This window comes from Antrostomus carolinensis, unplaced genomic scaffold (genome assembly GCF_000700745.2).
Source record: "Antrostomus carolinensis isolate BGI_N321 unplaced genomic scaffold, ASM70074v2 scaffold14271, whole genome shotgun sequence".
Lineage (NCBI taxonomy): Eukaryota > Metazoa > Chordata > Aves > Caprimulgiformes > Caprimulgidae > Antrostomus > Antrostomus carolinensis.
The window spans coordinates 33,915-56,666 of record NW_010296412.1 but is presented as its reverse complement, the minus strand read 5'-3'; the positions used below and the strand labels follow the sequence as shown (position 1 = coordinate 56,666).

General features: G+C 36.9%; 1 protein-coding gene across 1 annotated transcript; it reads left to right on the top strand.

Annotated features, from left to right (window-relative positions):
- Nucleotides 1–509: 509 nt before the first annotated feature.
- Nucleotides 510–19,680, top strand: NEIL3 (nei like DNA glycosylase 3; the record flags this gene model as incomplete). Its single annotated transcript, XM_029087543.1, is given in 11 exon segments — nt 510–567; nt 570–622; nt 1,349–1,464; nt 5,675–5,809; nt 6,880–7,093; nt 7,737–7,811; nt 10,392–10,558; nt 13,472–13,641; nt 16,736–17,138; nt 18,526–18,700; nt 19,504–19,680. Coding segments are annotated over 11 exon segments (1,743 nt in total), but the record flags the coding sequence as incomplete, so codon positions are not given.
- Between the last annotated feature and the right edge of the window lie 3,072 nt (nt 19,681–22,752).

Below are 22,752 nucleotides of genomic sequence, written 5' to 3'. Positions count from 1 at the left end.
CGTTTGCAGGACTTGCCAAGTCCTACACTTGGAACAGAATAACGTCATGCAATGGCATGGGCCTGGCTGCTGGTGAGATGGAAGGTCCACGGATAAAAGAGGACCTAGGGTCCTAAACCAGCTGAGTGCAAGTCACTCGTGCCCTTCCAAAGCAGAGGGCCAGCCCCATACTGGCCTGTGCTAGTGACAGTGTAGCCAGCAGCCTGAGGAGAATGATTTTATCTCTGTTCAGCAGTTGCGAGGCAATATCTGGATTTCAGTGTCTGGTTTTCAACTTGCTATTAGGAAAAAGATAATAACATACTGAAGTGAGTCCCCCTGGTATGATTAGCAGGCTGAAACACATGATGCACAAGGAGAGGCTCATAGAACTGGGTTTTTATTGCTCTCTTCAGCTACCTAAAAGGGGGGTGTGGAGGAGATAGAGCTAGACTCTTGTCAGAGGTCCACAGTAGGATGAAAGGCAGCAGATGCAGGCCATAATAGGAGAAATTCTGATTAGGTATTAGGAAATTTTTTTCCATTGCAACAATAGTGAAGCCCCGGAACAAGAACCCAGAGAGGTGAGAGTGTCCCTGGAGCTACTTTGAAGTTGACTGGACAAGGCTCTGAGCTGCCTGATCTCAGTCAGTCCTGCTTTGAGCAGGCACTTGGACCAGATAACTGTAGGTGTCCCTTCTTATAATTTCAGTGGAGTTTCAGGTGTTAAGCAAGAAAAGACTATTGATTCAATCTCACAATTATCTTTTTCTTGTCCTCTAGTACTGTCCCACCTGCTGTTCAACATCTTCTGAGGTTAGACTTTCAACTAGTAGGAACAGAGAAATATCTGTGGGATCAGTAATTTTTCTGCTTTGTACAGAAGTAATTTTACGGCTTTTCTGTAATACACTGCCCCATGTGAAACACTGAAAGCGTGTTACTAGCTTGGATAGAAATTCCAGTAAGAGGCACTTGGAGAAGGATGTAGGTTGCAAATGGCAGAACTGGCATTCTGACAAGTATTTAATATTCACACTATCCCTGTTTAGTTCACATCAGCCTGAAAATCGTATTGTGAATTTGTAACTGGAAGGAAAAAGCATAAAATACCCTGATAAAAAAGATGTATTGTTTCAATTTGGAAAAGAATGAGCTAAGTTACGACAGCGTTAGCAATAGTGGGTGTCTGTTTCCTGGGTTAATAGTCTTATTGGTTTTGACAGAGCTGCTGACAGAGAAAAGGTTTAATATTGTCTGAGTTGGAAAATCAGTTCATACAGCTATTTGCTCAATGTGTACTATGCTAGAATCAAAGTAGGATAAATTCTGTTTTAATCTTTGTGTGTATGTGTGTACTCATTTTCAGACTGATGCAAGTGAGGAGAGAACTTCTGATCATGATTTCCTTATTGGACATGTTTACAGGGGTGTGGAGACATTGGGAAAGGAACTTTTTATGTATTTTGATCAGAAAGCTTTGAGGTAAGAGACGAGAAAAAGGCTTCCTATGGGGGTCATCTTGTTCTTGCTGGTGTCAGTTTGAGATTTGAAAGTTAATGTTAGGGAGAATCTTCTCAGCAGCTGGAAATACTGGATATTTTCACTTACATTTTCAGATAATATACTGCTTTGTTCTTAGTCTAAGATTCCATGTAAAGATATCTAAAAGGACTGTTATTCCTTGAAATGCTTTGTTTCAAATAGGAAATTGCATTTTCTAGGGACAAAACTCAGAAGTACATGCGGCTGCAGTTACTTAATATCTTCTACTACAAACTACTTGCAATTTCTTTAACTTTCCTTCAGAAATTTAGTCTGAGGTTCTGTATTTAATTTTAATGATTCAATTGCTCTGATAATAAATTCGTGTGGAAAAAAATTGCCAAACTTAAAATATTCTGTGTGTATACATTTATGCTGCATTGTTTTCTTTCTTAAAGCAATATTAACAACTCCTTGGTTCAGAAATATGGTTTGAAATTTGGCAGGTGCATGGTTTGGATATCATAAATGTACACCTTGACTTTCCAGTGAAACCATGTCTCCTAGACAAATGGTAGAACTGCCAAATTGTTGTTTGTTTGTGCTTTGCAGAGCTTATTAGGAGTTTGTTGGCATGTTTAGGATTTTGTCATATGCTTTAACCCATTGGCCACAGAGGTTGTCCTTGGATTCTAGTTTACTTTTTCTAGTTCAGTATGCTTCTGTACTGCAAAGTCAACCAAAAATAAATCTAACCAAATGCAGTGTAATGGATCATTAAGAATCTTAATTCCTTATGGCAATTAATATAGAATACATAAGTAAGGCTCTTACATTGAATAAGTGAGGCTTGCATTTAATGCTTTTCTTTCAGCCTTCTACTTGCAACATAATTTTGATTTTCTAATTCTTTAAAAAGGAAAACAACATCACTTCTACATTCAGTGTAGTCTTTGTTACCTTGTGACTGATCTTGAACAAAGGTGTAAGGTCGTGATTTTTATTCATTTAAAACTGATAATATCAACAAATACCTTAAGATTCTGTGACATAATATTTTGCCAGTGGCACTGTTTTCACAGGAGGGAGATGGAACTGAAAATGCTTGGCTGCAAGTACAATGGTTTTACAGTGGTTGCATACTCGATAAATAAAGGCAATGATATAGGAGTAATTACCTGGGATGATGTGTAGACTAATCTTTGCTAGCAGGGGCCTGCTGGTTATCAGATAATAGTGCTATATGGCTATTTCTTCTAGAGTTAGAGAAATGCAACTAGTCTTACAAGCTCGTACCAGTCTTTACATGACAATCGTAGAAGTAACTAGGACAGGACTGTGTAGGTGTTTAAAATGTATTTGTGAAGGATAGGATTATGGTTGTAATCAGTTTGTCTTGCTTTGTATTGTGCTTTATTAAATAGAAATGGAGAAGTAAGAGCAGTTTTTAAAAAGAAAAAGATAAGTCAGTTATAAAGGAAGATTAAAAAAGGCAGGAGAGGTAACTGATACACATGTTAGCTTTTTTAAAATGACTGTTGCATGTGTTAGAAATTGATTGGATAAGCAAAGGAGTAAATTACACAATAAGAAACCATTGTCTTAACAGACAATTATATTATCAGAAGTAAAAAAGCTATTACTAAGGAATATAAGTAACCATTTTGCAGAAGTTCTCTTTAAATAAAGAGAAAAAAAAATGTGGCCAAATTCTAGTATGGAATATATAATCCTTTGACCTGCTTTCTAGCCAATGCAATAACTTACTGTACTTAACGAAAACAACCTTCTGGTATCATTTGATAATAAACTTAAAAGTTTCATCAGTTCCTGTAGCTCTAGAAACTGTATTTAAAAAGTCCCTTTAGTCATGTCACTTACTTGACTGGAAATGTAGAAGTTCGGTACAAGAAAGATCTCCTTTACACAGGAGGCAGAAGTCACCTATTATCTGATAATGGAGATCTTTATTCTCTTGTTTTAAAAATGTATATTGTTCATCTTAAAGGTGCTGAGGGGAGGCAGAGAAAGGCTTCAGAAAATGCATCTTACAGCAGTCTAAGATTGGCTACCAGGATTGTTACTGGGAGAGGAAATAAGGAATATGCCTTCAGAGAATGTATTATTTCTTTATTAAGTTAACTATCAAGTATAGGACTTTCTTGTCATGAGGAGAGTTACTGATATACAGATTCTGTATCTGTACATAGTTTCTCAACATAACAAAACTAGCTTTTCTTGTCTGTTAAGATTACATGTAAAAAGCTGGTAGCCATGCTGAAATAACACTAGCCAGACATGTCTTGTGAAAGACTCACCATGAAAGGTTATCAACTCATTTTATGTTCCTGGAGAGTGACTGCCTGGTGGGAGAAGATAACCTAGCCATGAAATTGTTTTACACAGTTACTGCTTGCCTGACTTGCAAATGAGGAAGATACTTCTGAAGTATTGCCATGTTGTGGATAGCAATTAGCAAATGAAGTTCAGTGTTTTTGCAATCCATGGTGGGCAGTAGAAGATTTTTTTTTTTTTTAGTACAAATGAGCAATGACACCTTCTGAAGAAATTAGTACTTCTACTTTTTGATGCCTGTTTAAAGGACATTAAAGTCACTGAAGAAAGTAAAGGTTTTTTGGAAAATATGAGGATTTTTACATTTTTTTCAATTTTCCCTTGAAAGTAATTTAAATAGAATCATAGTTCCAACCCCCCCCTGCCATCAGCAGGGACACCTTCCACTAGACCAGGTTGCTCAGAGCCTCTTCCAGCCTGGCCTTAAACACTGCCAGGGAGGGGGCATCCACAGCTTCTCTGGGAAACCTGTTCCAGTGTCTCACCACCCTCACAGTGAAGAATTTCTTCCTAATATCTAATCTGAACCTACCCTCTTCCAGTTTAAAGCCATTTCACCTTGTTCTATCACTACCTCCCTTTGTAAAGAGTCCCTCCCCAGCTTTCTTGTAGGCCCCTTCAGGTACTGGAAGGCCGCTCTAAGGTCTCCCCAGAGCCTTCTCTTTTCCAGCCTGAACAGCCCCAACTCTCTCAGCCTGTCCTCATAGCAGAGGTGCTCCAGCCCTCTGATCAGCTTCATGGCCCTCTTCTGGACTTGTTCTAACAGGTCCAGGTCTTTCTTGTGTTGGGGGCTCCAGAGCTGGACACAGCACTCCAGGTGGGGCCTTATGAGAGCAGAGTACAGGGGGAGAATCACCTCCCTTGACCTGCTGGCCACACTTCTCTTGATGTTGTCTTAACCTACTGGTAAATATTTAAAATGCCTATCCTTCCTGAAATATACACCTGATGTTGCTTGTCATTGGTGTAGTTCTATGGGTTGAATCTTTTTGTAGCTACAAAATAATCCCTTTTCTGATACACAATGTGTAGAAGTAGGGCACTCCCTCTGTGGTTTTTTAGGACTTGAATGTACCAGGTGAACTTGTAATAAATAAAATGTATGAGACCATAGTCAAACTTGTCCATTGCTCAAGTATACTAGCTCCCTGTAGAATATATTATAAAATGTAAGACCTCTTAAAGCATTAGTGATCTGTAAAAGGAATGCTTGAAAGAGTCTGTTCTACTTCTTTGCCATCTGTGCATTTTTCAGTTTATTTCTTTTATTAATTTTTAATTGACCTGCAGGTTTTGCCTTGGTTGTAGGCAAAGAAAAGCAGAAAACAACATATGGCAGGTGTTAATTACTTTGTTTATGGCGTTCTTGGAAGTAGCTTTGATGTGATAACAGTGCTGGCAATGTGAGGACTGAAATCTTTCCTTTCATACCAGGTGACTTCTGCCTGATTTAACAGAAAATTGTCTGGTAAGGTAGCCTCATTTCTTTCAGCCTCTCTGAGGACTTAAGAACCTGTGTCGGAGGACCAGCATGTCAAGTGAAAAAATTCTAACTGTGATATACCAGAAGTGTGTTGCTTAATGATCAGGTTTGACTTCTGTATAATAAATTATGAAGACCACTGCAAAACTGCTGTGTTTTGGAGTGTTTCTGACTTGGGGACGGTTCTCTGGGATTTGAGCACTATGTAAGCAAGTAGTTTGTAGCTGTGTTACTCTTAATGACTAGAAATAATGTATGTATATAATGACTTGGTTAAATAAGGATAGTTCATAACTTCAAAAAATAGACCAGTGTGATGCTTGGGAATATTGTTAAGATGAAATACCTGTAAGAACTCTCCTTCTCTCCAAGGATTCACTTCGGTATGAATGGTTCCATGTGCATTAATCCTGATGGAAGCAAAGACAGAAATGGAGCACTACCAGTTTTGGAGATACAGCTAACAGAGGATACTGTTTGTTTTTTTGAGGTGACAGCAGAGTATAGGTAAAACAGAAACTAACCAAATTAAACACAGCTTGGTTTATTTCTTTTTATAACATTCTTTTAATAACATAGTGAAAAATCACGCAGAAGTTGTTAAACACTTAGATGAAAGCCATCATAGACACAAAGAAACAAAACAACTTTTTAAATATATCATTTATTGGTATGGTAATTTAATTTTGTTATTTTTGTATCAGAATTTACATCCATTTAAAGTAATTCTATGCCATAGCCTCATTAGATAGTGTCAAGACTGGGAATGAAAGTTGGATTTAATTCCATTCTTAGATCTGAATGCTGAACCCCTTTGCTCCTTTAATTTCCCACAAGTTTCATTTCCTTAACAAGAATAAGGATTACTGTGATGATTACTAGTTTCAAATTTTTGTGCTCTCAAGGCTGTGTTTTTATTTTTTGTTTTCGTTTTGGAAGCAAATTGATACAATTGTTCTAACTGACATTAAGTGGATGTTTTTGTCCGTCAGCGTTGTACTTCTCACTGCTAATAAAAACAACTTAACAAGCTTGACGTTAAAGCGTTTGAGGCTCTGGGGTGAAAAGGAGCATGTAAATTCAAGTAACATATATGTATATAGTTAATATTACAAAACATAAAAGCTTATGTAAGCCTGAGACTTTTTGTACTGTATTTTTTTTTTCAAACTAATAAAATAAAGTTTTAAGAAAATAAATTTTATTGCCATGTTGTAACTACTGGGCCATGTAAACATACAATTAGTTATGGTTTGTGGTCCAAGCACATGGTCTTCCCATGTTGGAAGTAGTTTTAAAGCAAGGACCTGGCATTTTCCAAACTAATATCGACAGAATAAGAATGCTTTTTTGTATATTGGACCAGGTGCATGTTCCATGCATGTATCATTGACCTGTTTTTGATGGGGGTGGTTAAAGTAATTTCTGTGCGTCTTCCTTGTCACCAGTATTTTCATAGTTATCGTTTTCTGCCTATAATGTTCTATTATGCTTTCATGTGTTCTTTTTAAAACCATACTGATATATTAGCATATAATTTAAAAAACCCTAAATTCTAATCTATTTTTCTCTTCCAGAAATGCAGCTGAGAGTGAACAGAAAGTGCGAATGATGGAAAGTTTGGATGTCTGTTCTCCAAAGTTTAGCTTCCTAAGAGCAGAAAGTGAGATTAAGTGGCAGAAAACACGCATGTTGTGTGATGTGTTACTGGATCAAGCAGTATTACCTGGAGTGGGAAATATAATAAAAAATGAAGCGCTGTTTGACAGTGGTCTCCATCCAGCTGTCAAGGTGGGCGAAATGTCTCAAGATTGTTTTTAATAACACTAAAGTTTTAAGAATGTAAATAGATATTTTTATAACATTTTGTCATCTTCTTACCTTTGTTTTATCATCTGTAATTTCTTATCTTATTCTAAGACACTAAATTAATTTTGTATCATTATAACTGGAGATATTTGTCATGGCATTCCTTGGAACCTGTTGCGGCTACCCCTGCCTCACAGAGTGGACGTATTTGGTGGGGCTAAGCCTTCTCTCTTACAACTTGAAACCTTTCTTTGGTAGGGAATTCATTTAACTTTCAAATCCAAGTCTGGCATCATGTTGTGGTACCATTAAATTGGCAGCCTATAAATAAAGTGAAGAGTGCTCAGGTTTTCTTTGTTCAGTTACTACCCGGAAGAGTGGAGATTTTTTTATTACTTTATTTTTTAATTTATTTTATTTTATTTTTGCAGCTTTTTCTCTGTTTCTTGTCCTGCTAGCTGGCATAATTTGCTTTTCTACCATTGTTTACCTTACATTTTTGGTTAAGGTCCACAAGCATTCCACATCAGCTGAAGGTGTTCAAAGTGTCCGTGCATTATAGGTCTTTCTGCTGCTATCTCTTAGCATCCTAATATTCTAAAAATAATTCTTGTCTTACTCACAGGTTTGCCAACTGACAGATGAGCATATACGTCACTTGGTGAAAATGACACGTGATTTTAGCCTGCTTTTTTATAAGGTATTGTCACATGTTTCTGAGAGACCTCCAAAACTTGACTGGGGCATCTTAGCTGCTTGTGATCATCTTGTGAAAACAGTAAAAACATGCAACAGGACAAGTGTTCCCATGAATAGGAATGTTGGTTTGTGTGCTTTTTATTAATTGTGAATTGTCAAATGATGGAAAGATGGGGATGTCTAGACTGTAAGAATGTGCACAGCTTGGCCCAGATGCAGCAGAAGTGACAGATGCTGCCTGAGGGCCAGTTCAGTTTTGCTGTGCATGTGCTGTAACATCACTATGAACATGTCAGAATTGATGTAGGTTGAGCACATACTTATATGTAAGATAACAAAAAGGTCACTCTTCAAACTGGGAACTTGAGATTGCCCTAGGGAAGTATGAAGGTATTTCGTGTGGCTTCCTTTATGAAACTTGAAATAGCAGGTATTATTTATTTGACTAAATGGATTCTAACAACTTTGTTTCCTAACTGAAACAACTTTTTTGGTTGCTAAAGTGAAATAAACTCCAGTTTCTCCCTACTGCCACAACTTCAGTATGATTTCATTTCTACCCCTGTAAACTCTTCAATTCCTGGTTGCTCCTTAACTTTCAAAAATAGAGAAAGAAATACTTTGACCTAATTCTTTTATGTTTTTGTTCTTTAAGCTGCATGCAGAGAAATGAACAGCAGCAGTGAAATTCTTGTCTGGCTCTCTTGGTATTCAGGAAAGGCAAGGAGCTAGTGCTGGTAAAAATTCTTTTTTTGGCAGGCTAGGAGGAGGTTACCTAAATTCCCTAATACTGTCTCTCAGTCATAAAGGCTAAAAATGTAATTTGTTTAATAGTCTGCTTAAAAGTCTGCTTTCCCCCAACCCACTGAAGAGTAGTTTAATCTGTTGACTAGGGAAATCTTTTCAATTCTCCAAACTTCATAATGAAGGCTACCAGTAAAGAGAACCAATAAAGTTCTGCAACAACTATAAAACTAGGGGATTTAAATGTGTTGTGGGCTTTTAGACTGACAATAAACAAAAAGCTAAACTTTCTGTAGCTCAGTTTAGCCATTTTTTAAACTTTTCGAATATATATGTAGCAAGTATTCACTAGTCAAGTGCTTTTTAAAGAGATCTACCGTCCCCCCCATCCCTTTAAGATAAAAACGTAACAAAAAGAGGTTGAGGGGTAGTACGTGATCATTTTTTATAAACTGTTATAGAATGTTTGTAGTAATCATACTGTATCATTTGTAGTAGCACCTTACAGATACAAAGATGAAGAACCTTGTTTGTGTAAAAGGCTGTTGCTTTTGTTTAGTTTTGAAATAACTAGATGGGAGGAAACTACTAATAAAACTGACTGTAAACCTGGGAGAAACATCTCGAGGGGAAAGCAAACTGCTTGTGAATATTCATGCAAATATATATTAGTAATTCCTTCTGATTTAATTACTAGATTGTACTGGCAAAAGCATTATCATTCAGCAAGGCTGATGAACAGGAGCACAGCAGAAGCAAATATGCTGTGCTCAAAGACTGGGAAAACTCCAAGGGTCTTCATGCATTATGGAGCTATAGCTGTTGAACCCTGCCAGCGCTGGGCTGGTATTGCTGGGCCAGCTGTGGTATCGTTTGAACTGGGCCCAAGGAATTGCGATTGTAGTGCAGAAACTCATGTGGCTCTGCAGGGTTGGCTGCATCTCTACTGGGCTTTTCTTCTTTGTGGTTTTTTGTTTTTCTGCCAGTTTTAACTGGGGTACATCTATGCTGACTCCATGTGAATTGTCTTACGAAATGTGCCTGCTTCTCAGCCCTCTGGAGGCTCTTTAGGTCACTGTGCCCTTTGGGCTTGTACTGTACTTAATATAATTTTCTGCCAGGATCTGGGGAGCTTGCCATAGTGCCAAGTGGCTTTTCACCAGCCAACTTATCTGGCATGGCCAGTGCTAAGGTGAAGCTGAGCAACTTTACTGGGCGCTACCTGACTCCTACAGAATCTCTGGAATATTTCTGCATTGTGCAGTTCTTTAGTTTTGGGAAGTTTGATTAACCCAGATGGTAGCATCAGGTCTGAGCTGGCTCTGTAGTGTATTTGTGTTTCTTTTTGGGGTGAAGGAAGGTGGTGTCGGTTTTGTGTTTTATGTTTGTTTTATTTTTGTTTTGTATGCTACATTGATTGGAGCTCATCAGCTCTTTAAGGACCCTCCTGCAGGTGACAGGTCAAAGATGGTTGGTGCTGAATGAGAGAGAGCTGGTCCAGCTGAACTCAAGGGGTCCCTCACATATGTTTGCTTGCACCATGCTAGTATGGTTTTTTTTGTCTTATGTCTTTTATTCCATTATGTAGAGAATTCTATTCTACCTGGTTGAAAGTAAATTCTTTTTGTAAAAGAATATGAAATACAGATGCTAGCCCTTAGGAATGTGCCTTAAATATCTCTGTGTAGTCATTGAGGTGTTGGTTTATGTAGGTTTGTGGTTGGTTTGTTTTTTGTTTTGTTTTTTTTTTAATTTTAGCCTGAGATGAACTGTAGAAGAACTGACAGAAAATGTATGCTGGGTCTCTAACTCGGGTTTTAAACATGTTGTGTTTTAGTGCCGCAAAACCGGGTCTCCACTCTACAAACACTACAAGGTGTACAAGCGCCCCATCTGTGGTCAGTGCAATGGGAAGATCACTGTGTGTCGTTTAGGAGAGGATAACAGGATGACTTACTTCTGCTTTCAGTGTCAAAAGGCAGATCCTCAGCTTGTCAATGTTAGGTATGATGATAAATTTATAACACTTTTAAACATCAAAGTGCTTAAGTATCTCAAAGTGCTGTTAGAGTAAGAGGATATAACTTTGCAAATAGAACAGATCCTTGTGTATTTTATATCTAAATTCACTTGACTTGCAAAAGAAAAATGTTTTGGCCATTGGTTTTTAAAATGGTTGAAAGCTTTGATTCTTGGACACCATTTCTTTCAAAGACCCCTTTGTAATAGCTATTGTTCTAATCAAATGTAGGAATCATAAAACAATTCAGAGTTCTCAGAAGTATTCACTGCTTCTAGAAAAAATGCCCCTTATTCTTTGTGTTATCAATATGACAGACTTGAATGTTTACACACAACTGAGTTGAGTGCAGCAAATACTGTAGGGCTTAGGACATTTTTCTTCTTCCTCCTTACTGGGTTTGGAAAGCTTTTACTACAGGTGTGCCACAGAGACACTTTCAGTCCCACATAAATTGTGCTAGCAGCAGCTTTCCTCCTTTTATTTTAGAAAAGCACAAAATGTATTTGATATCACAAAAGGTCAAAAGGTAAAAGTTCCAAAAGCACCTTATTCAGACTCTTGCGTCCCTAAGTTATTCTTGAAAATTTTCATCTGAGGTCTCAGAATCTTGCCTTTCTATACTGAGCTCTGTCAGTCTCATAAAATACTGCTTTGCTTTGCAAACTTTGCCTTCATTAGTGTGTGTGTATATATATATTCTTTTAGCTAAGATTTACAGAACACACAAATCCTTCACCCACCACCAACTTTGTTGCAAGATTCAGATGGCTGAAGGGATTTTGGTTAAAGCTTAAAAATCGCCTTTGAGTACAGATCAAATACAGAAATTCCAGCATGGAAGATAAATATTTCACATGCTGATAACCCCAATCTGCTGTATTTTTAGGAAGTAATAATGAGAAATGTCTTGCAGAAGGGTAGGAAGACAGCAGTGTTCCGTTGAGTCAGATAACTGGGAAATGATGCAAGGGGGGAAAAAAAAATCTCTCCATTCTAGAAGAAGTAATAGTTTGGTTTTGTGTTTGTTTTGTTGTTGTTGTTTTTAAACAACCAATTAAACAGTATATTTCAGTAAAAAACCATGGTAATGGTAGCTATAAAATAAAAAGGTTACTTCTTGTGCTGTCCTCATCCCAACAGTCAGGTAATTGTGTTCTACTGCTCTGTTTTCTATTATGCAGTACCTGTTACCAAACAAAAGTATGTCTAGCTCAAGTGGTTTATCTGCCATTCTAAGCTTTTCACGTTTGAAGACTGAAGGTAGCCCCCGTGATCAGACTGACTTGCTACATATCATAAACTGTAGAATTTAAGTCAGTGGTTCTTGGGTTAAGTAGCTTATGATTTTGCTCAACTGAAAAAATTAAGAGAATACCCATTATAAACTTACCTCATCAAATTTAAATATACCTTGAATCTTTAAAATATACTTTACCCCCATATTTCATGTTCTAAAAGGCAGTGGGATGGGGAACGACACGATGGGCGGACTGGGGAGACACATGGACTTAAACTAAAAAACATGACATGCTGAATAGATTCAGTCTAGTAATGCATCTTTGATAGCTGAGTAGAACAACTGGTCTAATAATGTGAAAATATGCACTTTTAATACTTCCAGTTCAGCTCTTTTGTTATCTAGTCACGGTATTTTTCTGAATGCTGATGTAATGTCTGTTCCACCTCTTGACAGCACAGGATCTCTGGTAGGTCAGCAATTTTCATTATCCTCCTTAGTTTTCCTGTTGTGGAAGATATGTGGCAGGTAGTGGATATCCTTACCTTTATCTTAGAAATCTAGCCTGTTAAGGAGAGTGGTAAATACGGAGCGATAGGTCTAAGGAGTGTCACAACAGTTCCCAAGTACAGCATTTGCATTATTAATTTAAGTGGTTAAATTCTTAGGATTTTTAAAAAGTCTTCAAAAAGTGCATAATTCTACAAAAACTATGGAGAAAAATGCTTAATGACTTATCAACCACAGTACTTAAAAATTTATATACATATCTTACTGAACAGGTAAGTTCAAGTTACATTTAACATGCTAACAATGTGGATACTACAACAAGATCAGTGCTTGGTACCATGTAGGGGCTATAAAATAGTAACTATGATTCTAAATTAGTCTATCAACATCAGAGGTATTATAGTTTATGGAAAAATAAATAAAAATTAAATCTATAGAGGTGTCTGGAGTACAGCTTTGGCTCACCAGTCACAGCTAGAACATTCCTGAATTCTTTCTGAAAAAAGCACCAAAAAAAAAAAGAAAATCCTAGTTCTTAATGGGCTCTTAAATGTTAAAAGGTTTTTCAGCAAACGGTGACACACATGAAAGACTTTCTGACTTTTAAAGTTTTCAGTTCTGTTGGCTGTTATGATAACAAAGTGGTCTAATGGGAGCCATTTAAATGAGGGCAAAAAATTGTTTGCTGGATTGTGTGACTTTCTGCAGTTTGGCCTCTGAACAGTTCTTCATTTATCAATGCATTTGTTAGTAAGCATTCTGTACAAGGAATGGGGGGGAAAGTACTGAAACAGTATCCCTTTCTCACCCAAGTTTCTTGCTGCAGTACTTGAAAATGGTAGGGAATTTGAGAGACTGGAGCATTGTACCGGAGAATACATCGGTTAATTATTAACTTTCTCTGGTTTTGTTTAAATACTCTTATTTGTATTACTTCTGCAGCATTGGAAAAGATTTCCCCTTGAGGTAAAAATAAATAAATAAATAAATCAGACTCTAACCATGACATGCTGTCTAAGCTCTGCTAGGCAGGCATAACACTGTGTGCTACTTGTTCTCTAGCCCTGTGCCTCCCTGCACATTGCGGTGTAAGGCAATTTGTAGAAGAAACGTCACAAAAGACTAACATCATTCTTTTGTTTCACAGCAAACTGCCAACTAGAAATAGCCTAATTGGCTGGGCATATGGCAGGGGGTCATGTTCTAATGAACATGTAGCTCAGAAATCTGAAGAGGAGTGGACGTGTATGCTCTGTACCCTAATAAACAAGCCTTCTGCTGAAATTTGTGATGCCTGTTTGACTTCAAGGCCTGAAGGTATTGAAAGGTTGTCTGGAACCTCTGCTGGGAAGGGGGGGAGGATTGCAGTTTTGGTGCAGTTTTTGGAACTATAGAACTGTAGAAGTCTCTCATTGTGAATCGTGTTTATAAAACTTCAGCTAACTTAAAGTCAGATTTTGGGTAAATATTACATGGACAATCATGAAAACTATCTTGTCTTAAACCTTAAAAACGTTTCTTCTTCTGGCTTTGTGTGGAGGTGGGATTCTATAGACAAGCCTCTGCAGTGACCCTTTGTTTTTATTGGGGCGAGGTGTGAGACAAAAACGCCATTCTTTCAACTCCTTAAAATCATTAGAAGCTTGCAGTGTGTCTGATACAGAAATCACCAAGGGGCAGAAAAGTAATTGTCATTCTTTCATGTGAACAAATCCGGTGTGTTTTGGTACCCTTTCCAAAAGGATGTCAGGTTTTTCAGGGCCTAGGTTTTTTCCTCCAAGTTCAGAGTAGGGATGATTCTGGACTTCTTAGCCAGATTTGTTGTTTGCCTCTTACTGGAGCTTTTAATGCTGCAATCTAGATCTGGTGGGCAGAAGCAGCTGTGAATAAGACCTAGAAAGAGACAGGAAGATGGAATGAGTAACATGCTAGCTTCTCTCCTGATTTCTGTATAGAAATGTAGATATTAAAAAGGGATGCGTGAGGTAGTGGACACACTTTCCACTGAGGCTTGTCCTCTATGTGAAGAGGAGCTTTGTATTCTTTTTAACTTTCTGTAGAAAAAGTAAGTAAATTACTCTGTGGAGGGATTTAAAGGAAATTATTTGACCAAGACTGTTGCTCAGAAACATTTTGAATTGCTACATACATTCCAAGAAACAAAGTCTAGGGGTATGCACGTGTGTGGCTTTTCAGGGATAAAGCTAATTCTATAACAATTCCATATTGAAACTTTTCTACCTCAAAAACAAATACTCCACTTAATTCACATTGTGTAGTGAATTATTCAGTGAAGTGGCTGAAATCTGCATACTACAGATTATTTCTTTATTTTTCTAGCTCCAGTGCTACAAAACTGAAAGAATAGATATTTATAAACAATATACAGGCTTTTTGTATCTGAGAAGAATGAATGTTTTTATGTAGGCTCCAGGACATACTGCTAAAAGTTCACTGAATTTAACTGTATAACTTAAAGTACATATACTGAAATCAGAATTAAAGACCACGTTCTCATAGCTTTTGATGTGCTTTTGAGCCATACTTTCCAAAGTGCCCCCAGATTCCCAGCCCATGAAGATGTGACTTTATGGTACTGATCTCAGTTCTTATAAAATAAGTTCTAATGCTTTTTTTAAAGTATTGCTTCATTCTAGTTACTCCTTTTATGAATGGAGTGATGTGTGTGAAACACTTACCTTAGACTAGCTAAAGTCCGTTTCTTCAGGCCAGGAATCAGTAGAAGTAAGTCTTCTTGCCTTGCATGATACTTGTTGCCAGCAGAGGTTAATCTTCCGTAATTCCGCTGCAAAATCAGCGCTAGAAACCTGAAAGTTTCAATCTGTCCACAGACTCAGATTTACCAACTAACATCCTGGAATTAATACTGTCAGCTGGACCTTAAAATATATACTGGCATGTGCACAAATGCTTTATTTTAAGCTTTGTAACAAAATCCTGTTCCTTCCTTTGTACTTCTAAGTTTCACTTGTTTAGCTGCATGCCATTACTGAAAACAGGCCTGGAATGTGAAGATGGGTTAGACTTGGTGAAATACTGTTGCAAAAATTCTTGTTAAAAAAATAACTTATTTTTGCATCGTAGGAGTAGTGTTGAGATTTTTCTTAAACATGGGTTTGATTACCTCTGTCTTTTCAGATTTTAAGATTCCTTGCGTTCTCACTTTGTTCATGTTTTGTCTTTTATGTTGTTTCTAATATTAACTACTGTCAGCAGAAATGTTTGAATTTTTGAGGACAGAATACTTGGTGCGTAAAGTCAGCTGCTGGCCATACAGCTGAAATAATACAGTCTGTACACAGAGATAACCATTTACCATTACATCTCAATTTCTTTGCTCCTTTTTTAAGTACAAGGCCAAGCTCCTATTCTTTCTTAAACAAATCTGAAGGCACTGGAACTAGTATGTTTCACTGTGCAGCAGTGGCAAAATGGAAGGAGTCCGGAAACAAGTATTGTTGAGAGTAAACTGTGAGGATTCTCGTTTCTGAGTGAAAATACCTTTGGACAGAGTGTGCCCCCCGTTTTTCCTCTGCTTAATTCCCTCTTCCTTGTATGGAAGGAAGTTGTAGGAGGGAGACACTCACTGGAGATGGTAGAAAAGAAAGGACTCTCTTGAACACTAATGGCTTCACAGCTACTTAACAAAGATTGCACTTAGGGACTCAAGTTTTATTTTCACCCTTTTCCCAGGAAAGATTACCCATAGACTCCTTATTTATTAAGCTGGTATTAATAAATTATGCCTGCTCTTTTTGGAATGATTATTGCCCGCTAGGCAGGCCTCTGATTCTGTGAAGAAACACTGTTGTTCATGTCAGGAAATAAATGCAAAGTAAATGTCTGAACTGGTTGCTTCTGAAGCCTCTTACAATGAAGACTGATTAAGTTTGGATGTGCACAATGTTTGGAAAGGACGGGAACCCTGAAGGCACTAGAAAACCCAACAATGAATATTCCTTTTTGTGTCAATAGTAAAACAATACTTTAAAAATGGATAATGTATTGCTGCAATCTCCCAGTACTGGGGTTATAGAAGGTTATTTTGAAAAAAATAAATATTTTAATCCCTGTATTTGGGCTAAATTAAATTTTGTACAGTCAATTCTCCAATAGCTTTCATTTACAGAATACTATTCACATCTGATCCTGTTCAGGCAATAGAAATGTTATCTTGAAACATGTTGTATGTGACTCCAAAAGTGCGTGAGCTTTTATATTGTAAGAATTTTGGTACTGTAGCTAATCTATGACAGGTTTTGAGATCTTTCAAAATGGTATGGTAAATTTACTCTTTCACCACCTGTATGATGACTTATGAATACAGATCAGAAATATGATGTGTCACTCTACACAGGTGGATTATAACCAATAACTTATTTTTCTTTAGTTCCAAAGACAGAGAATGTTGAAGATTCTGCAGCCCTTATCAGAAACTTAATGAAGTACCCTTGTAATGATTTCAAAAAACCAAGCACAGAAATAAAGATCAATAGAAAAGCTGCATTTGGAACTACGACTCTTGTCTTAAACGATCTTGGTAACAAATCTGTTTTGAGAAATGATACACAGATATCTGATGGGCACTCTCAGTGTGTTGCTCCAAGAAGCAATTGTAATCAAATCCAAAAAAATGTTTACCAGTCAGGGGGAAGCACAGACAAGGATTGCACAACACATGTAACTGCTATGGCTTTGTCCTCCTGTCAGCAACCTCTCTTTTTCAAACACATACAGAAGAAACAGAAAACTGATCATCTACCCTCTGTTCACCAATCTAATATATCAATCAGGTATGTATTCTGAAATGGAAGCAAGTCTTTTTTATAATCCCATAGACCAACTTTATCCCTGAAGATTAAGGAAATGCTGTGCTGTTGGGTTCAGACACTGTTGTCTTTGGATTTCTTCTAGAGGTAACTTATTCTTGGGTAACTAAAACTACACTCAGATTTCAAAACCACTGAATGACCTAGGCTGTCACTGGAAAACTCTGATTTTGGCTTCTGACCAGCACTGTTGTTAACTAAACAGCTGTTTGTAGTCCAGCTATTCCCATGGAATAGGACAGTGTAGCTCTAATAGGTCAACGAGCACAGTTCTACCTAAGGCATTGTCTGATCTTAGCACTGTAGTTGCTACCTACTTAGATGTTGGAAGTCATTGTGAAAGATGGCAAAAGGAAAGTAGCTGAATTAATATATTGTAATTAAAGTTACCTGCCAGCTATCAGCTCTCAGTTTTCAACATCCACAATACAACGCTCTGTACAGGTACCTCAGTGAACATCCCATCACTATTTTCTCTTACCTTTTCTCCATCCCATATATAACTACTTAAATGCTGTAACCATCCTGAATTTTTATTTACACAGACCTGTTCAGACACATCCGTTGCTTAGTTAAGAGAAATGTCAGAACCTACTAGGGTTGTCAAGGAAAATTTGGGCATAAACAACAGAAATGGGAGTACAAGGTAGATGTTGCTTACAGTGGTAAATTTTGCAGGGTGAATGGGAAAGTTATTAATGATATGCTACAAAATTCTTGGTCATGTATATAGAAATAATTTCTTGCATTGTGGAAGCATCAGTTTTGAAACAGGATCTTACTTGCTAGCCAGGTTAGGCTGTATGGATATACTTTTTCCTTGCTGTCTCAGTAGAGGACTACAGAGAGCTGAGGATGTAGGCAGGGTAATTGAGAATACAGAGGAGTGCAAAGAAGAAATGAAACAGTATCAATCACAGTAACAGATACTTTTCTGTCAAGCATACAAATACCTTCAACTTGGAGTAATTACTCAGTATTGGTCTTTTTCCCACAAAATACTCTTTTAGAATATGTTGGAATTTGGGGCGGGCAATATAATAGCAGTGGTAATATTTATTTTGTTATGCAGATTAATTTAAGAGTACTTTGAAATAATGTAAAACATGGGTGAATGCTGGGGAAAACTGGTATAATACCGGCAGAAAAGCACAGTCTTGTCTATTCACTACTAGCAATCATTCAGCTTTAAAGGCGCAATAGGGTGCATTAGAGAAGTTCTCTCTGGCTGTCCTTGTGTGTAAAAGTACACTGAGTGAGATATTGTAATGGTAGGAGAGAGTTCTTCAGTTGTGGTGTTGGTAATCCCTTTAGCATTACGCAGGAGTCATTTTGTAACCTGTCATTACAGCAAACCTCAAGCTAATGTGACAGATGATACTCATATGTTAAGCATGGGCCATCCTCGCTGCACCAAACACAGCCGTCTCTGCAGCCTCAGAGTTGTGAGAAAGGATGGAGAAAACAAGGGCCGGCAGTTTTATACCTGTCCCCTACCCAGAGAAACTCGGTGTGACTACTTTCAAGTATGTATAAGACTTCAGGGCCTGTTTTCTAATAAGCACTTGTTCCTGCAGCCTGCTTGCCCCGCTAATTGGCAATTGTGTTCAGATATGCTCCATTTAAGTTTGAGGTAATTTTAAATACTTTTGCACACTGAATTGAAACTGAGAGTGTAATAGTAGTTATAAACATAGTTTTAGTTAATTCTCTTACTGCTTGTGCAAATGCTCTTAATCTGCTTCCATGTGATGTAAGGCGTATGCATAGCAGAAATGTTGGTTTGAAGGGACTTGTAAAAGCAATTTAGTTCAGCCTCTTGCTTGAAGAAGGACTATGGAAACTCTAGATCTAGACATCAGCCATGTTTCTGTCTAGCCAAAAAAAAAATCTGGAAGACCTCCGAGGATGAAGATTCTGTAATCTGCCTGGGCAACTGCCCACTGCTGCACTAACACCTAACCCCACCTTCCTAGCTGCAACTGGTGGCAGTTGCTCCTTGCTATGAATGTATGTGGCTGAGATGAGTTGACTCAGTCACCTAACACCCAGCTAGTTAATAGATGAACTCAAGACAGTAATGACTATAATGCCTTAATTTGAAGAAAACTATGTGTTACCATCAATTAAAGTGACACCAGTTAAAGTGCATGCAGCTGCAGTTAATGTTAAAAATCTAAAATCGGTGATCACAAAAGAGATCAAACTACTAGAAGAGTTTCTGCTAGGGCCTCCCCTGTAGATCTGTTTCTATTGCCAGTTTCAAAATAAGGAATTCATAGCCATCACATATACTAAAACTGTGCCTAAAACCTGTTTCTTTTGACAGTGGGCTGACTTGAATTTTCCATTTTGTAACCATGGCAAGCGATGTGTTATGAAGACTGTACTGAAGATGGGGCCCAATAATGGAAAGAACTTCTTTGTGTGCCCTCTTGGGAAGGAAAAACAGTGTGGCTTTTTCCAATGGGCAAAAAATGGGCCAGGTATGCAGGTTATTCCTTGATGGTGATGTTCTAGTTATCTGCTCCTCAGGGTGTCTTAAGTGCATACAACTTTCCTAGTTTTCTGTTTTGTTTTTGTTTTGTCTTTTTCCTTGTTCACTGGTTAATTAGTAAAATAGCTCCAATAGTGTAAAAACCTGCAGATTTGGAAAGAGTAGTTTGACAGAGTCCTATAAAAATTAAACACTGCTTGTATGCTGTATACTATTTTGAAAGAAACATCTAGCTTGCAATATATTGTGATATACTGTTATACTTCTAATAAAAAAATAGACCTTTTTTTTCATATTAATGTCACTGCAGTTTGTCAGCATGGCCTACTTTAAAGCATATATGATTTATAGAATGGATAACTTAAACTAAATTAGTATGTTAAATTGGTAGACATTTTCATAAATGTAAACATGTATTTAATAAAAGTGAATAAAAAGTCAATATACTTTTAAAAATACTATTTCATGCTTTATTTCCTCAGAGCTTAAAATGAAACAGCAATGGACTGTACACTTAGAATGTTACCATAGTTGAAAGTGTACCCTTGCTTAGATTTGGAAAACAAAGACAAGAATGGCCCTTAAGTTAATAACATGAGTCTGCAGTCTTCTTAATTACATATTTTAAATCCAGGTCTTAACATTTCATTCGACTTGCTACTGAGCTTTTTTTCCCCACAATCCGTATGTAATACATAATAAAATCATACCTTTTAGGTGGTTAAAACTCAGTTTACATTTGCTTGTCTTACCACTATTTGATGAAGCAAGGGGAAAACTAAATAGAATATCCTAAGCTATGAAATGTGAAATAAAGCAGAAACAGAATTCTTCAAATCTTTGGAGCATGTATTATAGATAAGAAGGAAGATTAAATAATGAAGATATGACCATAGCTTCATAAAGTATTGAATGAAAATAAGTTTTTAAAGAAAGTAATGGAGAGTATTGTTGCTTCTTGTCAAAAATGTGTGAGATGAAACAGGTTTAAAAGCTTCTGTAAATGGTCCTTCAGTCTATGTAAATACTTCAGAATTAATTGTGTCATTTGAGAGCTGCTTTTTTGCCCCTTTTTTTCTGGGCGGCGGGGTTGTTGTTGAGGGTGAAGGACTACTTAATTTTCCTGAGAAGGGTGTTGAACTTCAGTCCAATTTAAATCTTCCATGCCATGGTGCAAGTGAAACAGATTAATTCTTGTCCTAACCAACACAAATTCAGAAGCTTTTCTTCTTCTTTTCAGTAGCCTTTGATACCTTTCAAATCTTTTAAAACTTTCCTTATGTGAAGGAAATCTTTTCTAATCAGATTGTAGAAACGATAATCCTTGTGTTGCTCAATGGAGCAAACTTTCCAAATAATATTTATCTTTCATGAAGCCTGTTTTTAAAGTGGGGTACAGAACTCCACCTGAGAACAAAGCAAGCTACTTCATGTGGTGAAGACTGACTTTCCATTGCCATCTTTTTATGTAATGCTTGTTACAATGATGTGTCACTGCTAGCTTGTGCTTATACATCTAAATCTTTGAAATTGGTGTCTAACCAGCCTCACTTGTATTTGTGCAATTGATTACTGTGATAAAATGTCTGATTATTTCTAAATTGTACATGCTTTTGGATGTCTTGCACAGGGATAAGTCTTCAGTAGTTCAGCTAAACATGAAAAATCAAAAAGAAATACAACCATTTTTGATCACTTGCCTTCAACAAATGTTAAGATCTCACTGAAGCTGGAAGTTCAATGACTTTTTCAAACTTTGACACTTCAAAGATAATAGTTGAGCTGTTATGTCTTTTTTTATTTTAACAGCCAGACAAGTAGTATCTGTTTACATATAAACCACACAAGTTTTAAAGGATTAACTGCTTTTATTAGCTACTGCAAGCGCTTGCCTTTTTCTGTTGTAACATTTGTAGAACATAGGGTATCTTTTTTTTTAAAAAAAAAGGTTCATAAGCAATATGGAAAGTTAACCTGGACAGTGGAGCAGCAATGTAGAAAAAGCATTTACACTCTGGAGATGCAAAATCTGAATTGAAATTAGTAGTATGTCCTGCTTAAACTAAGGAAAAGTGTTTAAAAGAAAATAGTTTGTCCTGATTGTTGGTTCATCTATTTAACAAGTATTTTCTCCCAAAGTTTGAATAATTTAAAAGCATAAGAAATAACCTACATTAAAAATCTTACTATTACAATAATAGAAGTTTCATCTTGAATAAAAGTTCTGTTTTATTTTTAAAAAGTGACTTTCTTTGTTACCTCATTTCTGCCACTTTCAGCCTAAGTACAAGTGTTAGCATGCAGAAACTTGCATTTATCATCTCAAACATAATGCAATAGGCTAGCATAGGCTAGCCAGTTGAAGTAACCAAAGCTGGCTGCAGGTAAGTAGCTTGAACAGCTGTACTTCACTATTTACCAGTGAGATTGTAAATTAGAGATTTTATGAAGTCTCTGATTGTGCATGAAGTTGCAATAAAATAGGTTAAGAATGTGAAGCATCTAAGTCTCTCTAAAGCTGTTTCAGAATGGTTGTGTCACTGATGATATCACTGTTTTGGGCAAACAGTTGTTCCAGGAAACAGATATTTAGCTCAAATAAATTCAGACAAGAGATGTCATCGATCAGAGAAAATGTAAAGTGTTTGAGAGGAATTCTGAAATGTGTAAAAGTAAATTTAAGAAGTTTAAATAGGAAATAAGGCAGGAACCACAGGGCCATGTATGGCTATTTAAAGGAGTGCAATACGAAAGTTTTGTGGAATAGGTGTTTAATGGAGAAATGTTTATTTCATAAACAAAACTTTAAATTTAGAAATTAGATTGCTGCCTAACACTCAAATTTGGGACTATTACCTCTTCCTTAAACCTCATGAAAGTAGGGTATGCTAATATGAAGGGGAACTTAACTGCTTTTTTACATTGCTAAGGCTATTATGCTACACATTAAATAACAAGATTATAAATTATTTAATTCTAATCTCATGCCTCTCCTCTAAATACCACCCATTAAAGCTACAAAATTCCAAAGTTTGTAGAGTGTGTTCCTGTAGGCATCTATTTTGAAGGGGTGATATATGT